This window comes from Mustela lutreola, chromosome 4, assembly GCF_030435805.1.
Source record: "Mustela lutreola isolate mMusLut2 chromosome 4, mMusLut2.pri, whole genome shotgun sequence".
In the NCBI taxonomy this organism is placed as follows: domain Eukaryota; kingdom Metazoa; phylum Chordata; class Mammalia; order Carnivora; family Mustelidae; genus Mustela; species Mustela lutreola.
In genome coordinates, this window is record NC_081293.1 from 109,073,440 (window position 1) to 109,085,850 (window position 12,411).

Genomic DNA, 12,411 nt, shown 5'->3' on the forward strand with positions numbered 1-12,411 from the left:
GGCACAGAGGTGCTACATGGTGGCCACACCAACAAGGCCATTGGTCACCCACGAGCAGAGCACAGTGGTTAAAGCACTGGCTATAAAGGCATGTGGATCTGAATGGCAATATTGGCTTTACAGAATCCTTTGGTGCCTCAGTTTCCTCACTTGTAAAAGGAGGATAAAAATAACCCGTATCTTGCCCGGTTGCTATGAGGTTTATATGAAGTGGTGGGTGTAGAAACTTTAGAAGTTTCCAGCATGTAGTGGGTACACTGTGAATTGTAGCTATGGCTCTCATCATCACCATCACCATCACCACTATCACCATCATCACCATCACCATCATCACCATCATCATCATAATCAACATCACCATCACCACTATCACCCTCATCACCATCATCACATCACCTCATCACCATCATAATCATCATCACCATCATCACTATCACCACCATCACCCTCATCACCATCATAATATCCTCATCACCATCATCACTATCACCATTATCACCATCATCATCATCACCCTCATCACCATCATAATCACCATCATCACCATCACCCTCATCACCATCATAATCATCCTCATCACCATCATCACTATCACCACTATCACCATCATCACCATCATGATCACCCTCATCACCTTCATCATCATCACCGTCATCACTATCATTACCATCATCATCAATAACACCACCATCAGTATCACCATCACCACATTCATCATCCCTATCATCATCACCATCATCATCACCATCTTCACCATCACCACCATCATCATCACCAACATTATCATCATCACCATCATCACCTTCATCATCATCACCATCATCATTACCAACACCACTACTGTCATCTCTCCACGTACCTGCCTTGATGTCTTGCTGCCATGTCAAGGGCCAGGTGATTGGAGACTGATGGATTAGGGTCTTCCTGTTTTGGGGAACCACAGCCTGCTCCTCCAGGCAGATGGCTGGGTCTGGGAAAGGTGGTGGCACTGACATCCGTTCTTGGAGGTGAGGGGGACAGGAAAGGCTGTGTCTTTCCTTGGGAGAATGAGCCCCACGTGCAGCACTTTTGGCTCTGCAGATGTGATGCTTGTTGCCATGGTGACTGTCCTAACAATAACCTCCCAGAACTGATATTCCCCACACCCGCCCCAGCTGCCACCTGGGAGGGAGAGCCCTCCTTGCTGATGAAAGTCAGCTAGAGAGGATAAGGTGGGAGGCAGAGATGATGTGGGGGTGCAGGTGGAAGAGGGCCCTTCCTGAAGGAGGGTTGGGGGGACGGAGCCAGATGACAGGGCTTCTGGGGCCTGGGACTCCAGAAAGAGTCATGGCTGGCAGCCCTTCTCCTTTCCAGCTTTCTACTCTGCTGGGGAGGAGTTCTCTGAGTCTGGAGGTGGAGAGTAGGTTGTTCTGTGAGTGGGGTGCAGGAGCAGTCTGGGTCCCCTCAGTAGCTCAGCCTGCCCTGCTGGCCTTCCACTGAGTCTTACATCATACCTTGAACATTCCAGCCCAAAGGAGGGGCTGCTTGGGCGAACCTCAGTTCCTGACAAGAGTAGAACAAGGGCCTTAAATCAAACCCTTTAGTGATCCTGACTTCTTGGGGAAACTTGGTCTTGGGCAGCCTCCCCAAGCAGAGAAAAGAGGGACTTCAACACAGGTCACCCAGAATGCTGCTCTGTCCTTGCCAAGGGCTGCAGGAGGTGTGTGTGTGTGTGTGTGTGTGTGTGTGTGTGAAAATAAACAAGACAAGGGAGGGTCTCTGGGGCAGGGGGGTTCGAGTCCCAGCCACCTCTTGGGTGTGACTTTACCTCTGTCTCTCCATTGTCCCATCTAGTGAAATGAGGAGAATAATAGTATACGCCTTGTGGGGTTGAGAATTAAATGAGGTAAAATTGTAAAATGCAAGTAAGCAAATCAATGCCAGCTGTCTCCATGATTTTGATGCCACTTTATCCTGGCCTGGACTCATCCTGGCAGGAGTGTGTTTGACCTTGGAAGCACACAGGGTCTAGCAGCAGCCTCAGGAGAGGTGGACTGGCCGAGGGGTGCAATTTCGTTTTGTTTGTTTTGCTAATTGTATTCTATTGTGAGGGACTCTCAGAGGGATGTGGATGGCCCAGCAGCGCTTGTGAGGGTGAACACCCACAGCACCTGCTGCCCCAGGAGGGGTGGCCATCTTCCTGTTACCAGGCGCCAGGCATGCTCCGTCCTGGTTTGAGGCATGAGAGGGGTCTCCCCTCTGGCCTGGCACCACTGAGGTCAAGGTCAGACCCTCCTTCCCCATGGGTGCCCTGCTCCAAGCCAGCGTAGTCCTCAGCCTCTGGTCACCTCCTGGGTGCCCTTCGGTTCTGCAAAACCAGCCAGAACCAGAACTGGTTGCCACCCGCTCTGTTCCCCTGCCTGACAGCCTGGTGCCAAAGGCCCCCGGGGTTGGAGAGGCCCTGGCTGCCCCACCTCAGAGTACCTTCATTTGATCTTTGACTCAAGAGGCACTTGCTATGGCTTCTGGGGTGAGCCACAGACCAAGGTGACCGAGATGCGCAGGTCAGGCCCACACCCTATGCCTGGGAGCCCACAGTACAGTAAGTAGCTCACATCAGGGCAACTGCACGACCTAAATCAGGAGCTGGCTGCTGGAAACTTCTGTCCTCAGAGCCTGCCCAGGACAGACCCCGGCTCTGTCCCCTCAGAAGAGTGTAGGTGCCAGAGCCCAGGGAGTTCTCTGCCAGCTCTCAAGTCCTGGTTCTAGACGGCAGCCTGGGTGTGGCCCTAGGGGAAGGCTCTTTTGTGGGAAATGGGGTCAGCCCAGCCTCTCCTGCTCCTCCCTCCTGCTCTCTCCTCCTCCTCTGTTCCAGGGTCACTTTCAAGATGGACCCTCTTCTAGGCCAGAGCAGGGGCAGGCAGGTGGACTAGGCCTGAGAGGAGAGAACGTGTCCCCCTAATGGGGCACAGGGCTGGGCATTTGGACTCCTGACTTACCAGAGCTGGAGCAGTCCTGTTCCCCTGACTCAAGGGCTCTCTGCCTTTCCGCCTACACCGGGACACCCCAGCGTGGAGTCTTCAGGGATCCAGGGAGAGGGCCCTGGAACCATGGGAAACAGGCCGTCCCCACCCTCTCATCCTGCTACCCACTGTCCCCAGTGTGTATACTGGTCTGGAAGGCCCCTGGGCAACTGCCAGGGGGGACAAGGCTGTGCAGTGTGTGTGGAGTACTAGAGACAGGACAGAAGGATCCCAGCAGCATCTCCTCCTGGTGGTGTGAGGAATGTCCTCTGAAGGGTGACAAACGTGCCCCATCTACCCATGTGTGCCTGAGTGTCCTCTTGCGGTTGGGGTGAGGTGGGCATTCAGGGGACTGGGGGCGGGGTTCATTGTGTGTAGTCTCCAGTGTCCAAGGGGTCTCCAGCAGGGAACAGAGAAATTGACTTAGGTGGCTTTGGTGCCTGGGGGTGTGTGTGCGAGTGCGCCCAGGCACGGGTGCGGGTCCCTGCACAGCGTAAGCAGGTAGAGGACCTGGGTGCAGGACACGTGTGCGGGCGCGTTTTCCGGCGTGGTGCAGGTGATGTGACCCGTGTGTGTGTCAGCGTAGGGTGCGGGTGCATGTGCGGGAGAGGTGTGGGTGCGTGTGCAGGGCGAGGGCGCGTGTGCGGGTGCAGGGTAGGGGTGCAGGAGTCGTGCGGGTGCGTGTGCAGGGCGCGGGAGCGGTGCGGGTACGCAGGGCGCGTGCAGGGGCGGCGGGCGCGGCGGCGGCGGCGGCGACAGCCGCGCCCGCGTTCCCCGCGCGTAGGTGTGCGGCGCGCTCCTGGCGGGGACGGAGCGCGCAGATCTCGCGTGCGCTCGCCGCCCGGCGCAGCCCAGCCCGGCCCCCGCCCGGCGCCGCGAGCCGAGGTGTCGCCCGCGCCCGCGCCCGTGTCGCCGCTGTGCCCGCGAGCGGGAGCCGGAGTCGCCGCCGCCCGAGCGCAGCAGAGCGCACGCCGAGCCCGTCTGTCGCCGCCATGGCCACCACGGTGACCTGCACCCGCTTCACCGACGAGTACCAGCTCTACGAGGATATTGGCAAGTAAGAGCCGCGGCGCGTGCGGGCCGGGCGGGGACCCGGGAGGGCGCCGCGCGCGGAGGGCTGGGACCCCGGAGACCAAGACCCTCCGCGACGCTGGTTCCGGGCGCACTGCGGCCCCGCGCGCCCCCGGCTCCTCCGGGCTCGGGGCCCGAAGCGCACGGCCCCGCGCGGCCCCGACCCCCGGGCCCTGGGCCAGGCTGCTGGACCTCGGCGCGCGCAGCTCTGCCCGGCCCTGTTCAGCACGGCCGCCCGGCCAGAGGCCGTGACTCCCGGGACTCGGGGCTCGGCGCCGCGGGGGCGGCAGCAGGTGTCCCCGGAGCGCCGGGCAGACGTGACGCATTTGGCGGCGGGAGGTCAGAAAGGAGCGGCGCGCGGGGGCGGCCGCGGGGCCTAGAGCGCGGGGGAGGGGGCGGTTCTGGCCTGAGGGTCGCTCCTGGCGCGGGCCGCGCTGTCCCCACCCCCACCCCAGCGGCCAGGCGCGGGGGCGGCGGGACCTGCTAGGCGCCTGCTCCTCCGCGTGGCTCCATCCGCGCCGGGGGTGCCCGCTGCGCTCCCGGCCGCGTGGGAACAGCCTCTGCTGCGGGTCCCTAGTGGAATCAGGGTTTTGGAGGATTTTCCCCCAGATTCTTCTGGAAACACGAGTCAGGAGAGCTGAGGGGCTGAGGTCAGGAAGCTTGGCAGGTCCCAGGGGTGGAGATGAGGGGGTGAGGTGGGGAGCCGAATGGGCTCCTGATTTCAGGGTCATCGAAGTAGGCGGGGGAGGGGTGTGGGGGGGTGGATTTCGGAGAGTTATTGACGCGCCTGCGGGGAGGGGGGAGGGGAGAGGGTGGGAGATGAAATGGGGAGGGGCTTCCAAGGCTCCGGTCAGGTAGGGCCTCACCCCTGGGGAACAGGTGGCTCCTGGGCTCTGGTCTGCAACGTGCTCTTGTGGGGCACCCGGACTCCGAGTCTCTCAGGGGCTGCTCTCTGACCTCTGGGTGAATCAGGGTGGCTGCCCCCCGGCATCCCTTGGTCGGGCTCCAGAACTCCTGAATCCCTGGGCTCCATCCTGGCGCGGCCAGAGCCCCGCCGTCCTCACTCCTCCTCCAGCCCTCCGGCATGGTGGGGGCGCTGGCGAGGTTTCCTCGTACACATCCAGCCGCTGAGCCTTATTTTTCTTTTTCTAAAAATCGTTTGTGGTAGTGCTTGTGTTGGTGAGATGGGTCCCGATCTGGGAAGACTGAGACGCCCTGCGGATTCCCCCTTTCTCCCTGATGTGGGGGAGGATGCGGGTCAGGCCTGAGGGCTGGGGAGCTGGGCTGGGCGGAGTGGAGGAGTCCCCTGGCCTGGGGTTCTGGGCAAGGCCGTGCCCTGCAGGCCCAGAAACTCCCTTCCATTCCTTGGGTGGGTGCTCTTTGGGTGCCTGGCTTTGAGGCTGGGGGCCTGGAGAGCTGAGCAGAGGGATGGGGAGGGTCCAGCACACCCTCTGTGTGTCCCCCTGGGGCCCTGAACACAGCCTGAAAGAAGCTGGAAGGGGTAGTGGACTGGGGTCCTCAGAGGAAGGAGGTAGTTCTCCTAGGCAGAGGGTGGCCATGGGAGGAAGTCACTGTTCCTAGGGACCTTCTTGTCCTTTCTGTGCTTGCTCAGGAGCACGCAGACCCTTAACCAGGCACCCCTTCCCTCAAGCTGATGCTGCCTCTGCTGACACCCCTACACTTTTCTGGGAGCTTCTGTGGGTCCCGTAGGGCATAGGGAGGCCCACACAACTGAGGGCCTCTGGTTCCAGCAGCGACTGTTCATCCTGGCCACTAGCACCCACATCCACACTGGGGAGTGGAGGTCTCAGCTGCCCTGGGGAGGGGCTGAGAGGGGTCCGCACAGCAGAGGCCAGATTCCTCCTGGGCAGCAGGAGCGGGAGCAGCTTCCAGAAGGGAGCCACGTGGTTGCCTGCCCTGCAGTGGAGCTAGGACCCAGAGTGGGAGTGGGGGAGACATTTGCGGTGGGCAGGGGCCTGGGAGGGGAAGGGAACACACCCCAGGACCTGGGGCCCATCCTCTGGATCCAGAAAACTTTCTGCTAGGCCCAGTACACCTTTGCGGAGCCCTCCAGGTGGTGGGTCCAGGGAATGACCTCGGGGGGGCCTTTCACAGCCCTGCTGGGGTGTTCTGGGTAGGGGAGGCCGAGCAAGTGCAGGGTGAGCTGTGGCGGGGCAGGCAGCAGAAGGCCCGCACCTCTGCTCAGGGCTGGGTTCCAGGTGGCCATGGTGCCCGCTTGCCGCTTGTTGACAGCGCCTGCCCGAGGCAGTGGGTGTCCCTTCCCTGGCCCCAGGTGCATGCGTCCAAGTTTATTTAAAGCTGCAGCCCCTGGCACCAGTCAGAGGACGCCGAGCTCTCTGCCCGGGAACGGCCGGGCCATGGGCCCGCAGCTGCCTGCGTGACACGGCCTCCACCGCTCCCCTCCCTGTCCGGCTTGGAATCCTTCCTTGGGGAGCAGGGTCTGAGGGCCGAGAGAGGCTCTTGTCCGGGGCTCTGCCCTTTCCGGCCTGGTGGGGCACGCCTGCCAGGAAGGCCCAGGTGCCAGGTCGGGAGCCACCCAGAGCGGGAGGTCCCCAGTCGGGCGCCCAGCAGGGGAGCGAGGCGCGGCCCCACGTGCACAGGGCAGCCGTGCGCTCTCCACGGCGCTCACCGCAGACGGCTTCCAGACCTGGAGAGCGGCTCCGGGAGTAACCCTTCCGCCGAGCATTTAGAACTCCGACTCTTCCATCTTCTGGCTTCGGTTGTTTGTTCTCAGTGAGAAGAAAGCATTACAAGCGGACGGTCGGTACCCCAGGGGCGGCCCGCGCCGCGGTTCCGGGGAACCCGACCACGCGCTACACTTGGAACCTGCTAAGGGAGCAGGTCGTCGACGTTCTCACGGCGCACGCGCCGCACTGCGTATACGTACGCGCACGCGCAAACACACCTGCGCGCGCATTACGCATGCACGCCCGCTCGCACGCACGCACGCACGCGGCCCTGACCTCGTGAGGCGGCGGGCGGGTTGGCGGTGACTGGGTCATCAGCTCTTCGCGCGGCGCCCCTCATGCTCCGGGTCTTGCCGCGCGTCCCCGCGAAGACTGAGGAAGCGCTGGGGAACCCCCGCAGCCGCGGCCGCTATTTGCCGGTTCCTTCCAGACTCTCCGCTTCCTCTACCCAGGGGCGTAACCGGAGCCAGCGGGTAGGAGCCTCCAGCCGGGCTCGTCACTTCCAGAACGCTGGGACTGCGCGTACACGGGGCTGCAGGCCAAGCGCACCTGTCACCTGTCGCGCCCTGACTTTGATGCCGTGGCTGCTGGGCTGGGCCCCGTGGTGCCGCTGCGGGCCCCCCCCCCTCGCCCCCCGGGGAGGTCTGGGGGCTCCGGGTGCCACACTCTCCGGTCGCGCGGGAGCTCGGTGCCCAGGCGCAAGGCATTCTGCAGGGTTGGTCCCGGGTGGAGGGGCTGCTGGCGGGCCCGTGACTCTGTGTGCGTGCGGCGGATCCCGGCGTGCTGCCCTTGGGTGCTGGCAGACCTCCGCCGCTGGGCAGTCGGTTGGGTAGAGAGGTCTTCGTGTCGGGCTCCCGAGCCGGCCGCTTGTGGGGCTCCTCTCTCTCCTTTAAAACGCGGGCGATGTCCCCAGAAGAAAGCTCCCACGAGGGCCGGGTTTCAGGGGTTCCGGACGTTCCCCCGGGGTAAGGTGGCCCCGTTGGAGCCACCTCTGATGTGCAGGTCACTTGATTTGAGTTGACCAGGAAGCTGCCCTCCCGTCACACTTTACCATGGCTCAGGGAGGATGCGCCTTGGGCACCCCACCCCTGCCAGCTCCCCCTGAAATTTGCCAGGCCCAGGGCTGACCTTGGTGTGTCCTTGACTGCATCCCGTGTTCACCGGTCAGACGGGAGCAGGCCCTGTCCTGAGGTGCAAGCCCTCACTGGCCATGGGCTATTCCGCTGGTGAATGACCTGCTAGGAAGTTAATAGATAAACAGGATATTCAGAGCAAATTGATGGTTGAGTCTCTCCCCAGCGAGGCAAAGCCAGGTTGCCAGGGAAGGAAGAGAGGACTGTGGGGAGGAGTCATCAGCTGTTTGCTCTCTCGCCCCCTCCAGCGAGCACTTCCCTCCCCAGAGCCTTATGCCAACACTGCCTGCTGCCCCAGCTGCTCCCCCAGACGCCCCCCCCATCTGCCCAGGGCCCACTCCTCCCTTGCCCTGCTTTTGGCTGGCCCTAGCCCTGGGCCTGTCCGACGTGCAGGCAGCCACCGGCTTGCCTGCGGGCGGGGTGCAGGCCCCTTCGGCCCGTGGGGCTGCACGTTCGAGGGAGGGGTGAGCAAACTGGCCCCAGAGCTGGAGTCCCATCCTTAGTGGAGGGTGTTTGGGGAAGAAGTCACACACGCCGAGGCTGCGGCAGGATGCACATGAAGGTGACGCTCCTTTAGTTACTATTGAGTGGTATTTTTATACCATAACCTACTTTGCTGGGAGCTAAGAATATACCTCGCGCTTGCTACCTGCACTCTTTCTCTCCTGGTAGCGGTCCCAGCTGTTAAGTGGTGCTTATTACATCAGCGTGCTCCATCCCTGAGATCCACACTGTGACCATTCCCAGTTCATGGCACAGGTGGACGGAGGTGCCGAGGAGCTCCATTTGGGGCTGACCCGGATTCGAATCCAGGTAGTGGGCTCCAACATCCGCCTTCTGCTCCTTGTGGCAGCTCATGCCCCCACTCTGTTCTTTCCACCTGCTGACTCACAGCCTGCTTGTGGTCGACTCTGACCCTCGGCTTTTCGGGACCCGCCTGCCCTCAGCCGGTGGCTCACCATGCCCGCTGTGCTTCCCCGGCCCCCACCCCATTCCTCTCCGTAAAAGCCTCGTTTCCTTTGGTTGTCCTTCCACGACAGCCAACACTCTGCCCCTGTTTGGACCAGCAAACAGGGATTTTATTGCATTAATTAAACAAAGTGCAAGAACAATATCTTCTCATAAAGGGAAGTAAATATACATGTGTGTGCAGTGAAAGTGACTCTTCGATGGGTTCCTCAGCCAGAGGAGCCTGGGCAGACCAGCGTTGGCGTGAGGACACACGTGCTCATGTACACACAAGCAGTATGTGTCATGCATGTATCTGATTTTAAAAACACAGATGGAATCACCATACATGTGATTCTGTAGTTTGTTTGCTCCTGGCACCTGTTCACACCCGTATTCCTCCAGTCTGAGTGTTTTCCTACAGCTCAGGGCCCGTCCGTGCCTGTCCATCGCACACGGAGTGAGCTGGCTGCTGTTTTTAAGCCGAAGATGGGACCCATCCTCTGATAAGCATGATGGAGGATGATACGCAGGCTCCCACGCTTTCTCGGAGGGCGTGATCCCTACGCAGGAAGGAGGATGGGTTTCGTCTGTTGTTGGCTGGGCACAGAAACCCCTTTCAAAAAGAACCCAAGACCAGATTCCTCCCCTCTTTTATCTCATCTAACGGAGAGAGATTTTTTTCTTACACCTAAAAAGACACTGTTCCCATGCGGGTCCCATGTTGGCTCCACTGGGGTTTAACAGGTGCTGAACAGGACCTACAGGGTGGAGGTGACGGGAACGGTGTCTGCTCCTTGGGTGCATTCTATCCCTCCCTCTGCTTTCCAAGGCCACCTCCCTGGTTCAAGGCATGAGATGTGGCCTTTCTGGAGATTTCAAATATATTTTCAAAAAATTTAATTCCCTTTTTCTCTCCCACAAAAATGGAATCTGATTTTTAAAGCATCTTTCACAGCTGCGAGTCACTTTGTTAGTGTAGAAACATAAAAATGCATTATGTATCAACTTGGTTTTCCAAAAATTATCATATTGGCATATTACATAGAAATGTATACTTTATTCCTATAAAAGTCTGAATCTATTTAAAATAAAAACATCCTTATATGTTAAAGTGGCAGGACTTGCTGCCCAGTCCCGGGGGCCCCTTGTCCCCTGGCATGTGGTGGGCTGCTAGCTTGGCCAGTGGCTCTGCCCCCTCCACACGTCATTCTTCTGCGCGGACATAATGATCCTGACATAACTAAGGCTGTGATTCTTTGTTAGGCCAGATATAGGCGTTCGTTGAATTCTGCAACAGATTGGCAATAGCTGGGCAAAGATTTAAGAAAATTCTATGGAGGAAGCATAAACTGCTCTGTTCCACGGGGGGCGGGGCGGACTAATTTCAGAGCCACCACCTTTCCCACTTGACGAGCAGCTCGTGGGGGCCTGACCTCAAACAGCAGAGTGACCGGGTCCCCCCCTGAGGTAACACCCTCCATGGGGGCCAGTTTCTTGGCTGGTGCGCATTTCCAGCAGGAGCCATGGGGCCGTCCCGCCTCTCCATTCCCCAGCCCACCCTGAATTCCAGGGCTTGGAGTCAGGCACCTGGTTGGTGCCCAGTGCAGTGGCCTCGAAGGCTGCACGTTGGCACCCTCGCCCTGTGGGTGGGGGGAGGAGGGAGGTGCTGCTGGTCCCAGGGACGCTCAGACACCTGGCTTGCTGGGCCACCGTCTTGTTACCTGGTGAGGTGTGGCTGCAGGGTGGGCTTCTCAGAGGCGCCTGCTGTGGACTTGACCTCGAGGGTTTGCAACATTCTTTCCATGTCTAATAAAGTTCTTCATGTAGCTCCTGTTCTTGTATGTTGAGGTGCAGCCTGGTTCTCAGTCGTTGGTTTGAGCCAGGCCATCTGTTTCTGTTTTCTTTCTTTTTTTAAAAAAAGATTTTTATTTATTTGACACAGACAGAGATCACAAGTAGGCAGAGAGGCAGGCAGAGAGAGAGGAAGGGAAGCAGGCTCCCTGCTGAGCAGAGAGCCAGATGTGGGACTCGATCCCAGGACCCTGAGATCATGACCTGAGCCAAAGGCCAAGGCTTAACCCACGAGCCCCCTAAGCACCCCTGTTTTCTTTTTTTTAAGTAGGGTCCACACCCAGTGTGGAGCTCAATACGGGGCTTGAACTCATGACCCCGAGATCAAGACCTGAGCTGAGATCAAGAGTCGGATGCTTAACTGACTGAGCCACCCAGGTGCCCATGCCATGCCATCTGTTAAGGACTTTCTGGGTAAAGAGTGCTTGTCTAGTGAGGAGTGCACCTGCCAAAGAAGTGGCCAACACAGTGGTTCCCAGCCCTGGCTGCACAGTGAGGACCCCACCCCAGACCTGCTGGGTCAGACACAAGGGGCATGAGGTCTCCGGTGCTGCAGCGGGCTGCGCAGACACAGGTTCGAGGGCAGGCCCAGGCTCCTTCCCCCTCCCTGGGCTCTGTGTGAGCCTCTCCTGACCACGGGTGGGGAATTGGCCTCCTTTTTCCGAACACGCAGCCATGTCACTCCTGATCCTGTTTGCCTAGAGCAGCACTGTCCAGAAGAGACACAGATGTGAGCCACATGTGTCCTTAAAATTTTTCTACTACTTAAAGTAAATAGAAACAGATGAAAGGAAGTTTAATAAGCAGATGTATTTATTCAGTGTATCCAGAGTATTATTTCAACACTAAATCAATGAAACGTTATTGTTAAGTATTTTATATTTTAAAAAATATTATGTATTTGAAGTCTGTTTTGCATGTTACAGCACATCTCCATTTGGACCAATCTCAGGTCATTACGGCTGCTTGTAGGCTGTGGTCACACACTGAACAGGGCATGTCTAGGGCATCAAGGCCATCATTTATTTACTTATTTATTTGGCAACTTTTCTGGTTTCTTTTGCTTTTCTGCAGACTTCCTCAAACTGTAAGTCTGCTAGCACACTTAACTGTTTACGAGACTCTCTAGGTGCAGGGGAAAAGTCGTGAAAAAAGGTACTTGCTCCCAAGGATCTTATACTGGTCGGGGAGGCAAGTCACAGACATAAACACTAAACACATTTTATGATGTGGTAGAAGGTGATTAATACCTCTGCTCCAGGAAGAAGTACAGAGACTCGGAAGTGCCATTTAGGAGGAAGGCTATAGCTGTAAAAGGGGTGGTTGGGGCATGTCAAAGGAGAGGAAATGCTAACTGCTAAAATCAGGAATGAAAAAGGGACAATACAACTGACCCTACAGCAATGAAAAGATTATAGGGAGTCTGTGCAGAAGTGTGTGCCAAGGTGGATAACTTAGATGAAACAAATTCTTGGAAGGACACAAGTAACTGAAAATGACTCAAGAAGAAACAGAAAATCTGAATAGGACTATAACAATGACAGACTCATTGATGAGCGAGAAATTTTGAAATCTCCCACAAAGAGAAGCCCAGGCTTCTGGTCAGTTTTGTCAGACATTTAAAGAAGAATTAATAGCAGTCCTTCACAAAGTCATTCAAAAAAATAGAAGAGGAAGGAATTTTTTTCCAACTCC

General features: G+C 58.1%; 1 protein-coding gene across 10 annotated transcripts in view; it reads left to right on the forward strand.

Moving 5' to 3' along the window:
- The first annotated feature begins 3,880 nt into the window (after positions 1–3,880).
- Positions 3,881–12,411, forward strand: part of CAMK2B (calcium/calmodulin dependent protein kinase II beta) — a 79,020-nt gene continuing 70,489 nt past the window's right edge. For 5 of the 10 annotated variants that reach the window (XR_009352769.1, XM_059170709.1, XM_059170713.1 and 2 more), the window contains exon 1: positions 3,881–4,059. Coding sequence is in view for 9 of the 10 variants with exons in the window: in XM_059170709.1 (XP_059026692.1) it covers positions 3,995–4,059 (65 nt within the window). In the remaining variant the exon portion in view is untranslated. The remainder of the gene's footprint in view (positions 4,060–12,411) is intronic. The other 5 variants (XM_059170706.1, XM_059170707.1, XM_059170710.1 and 2 more) reach the window with 1 other exon arrangement.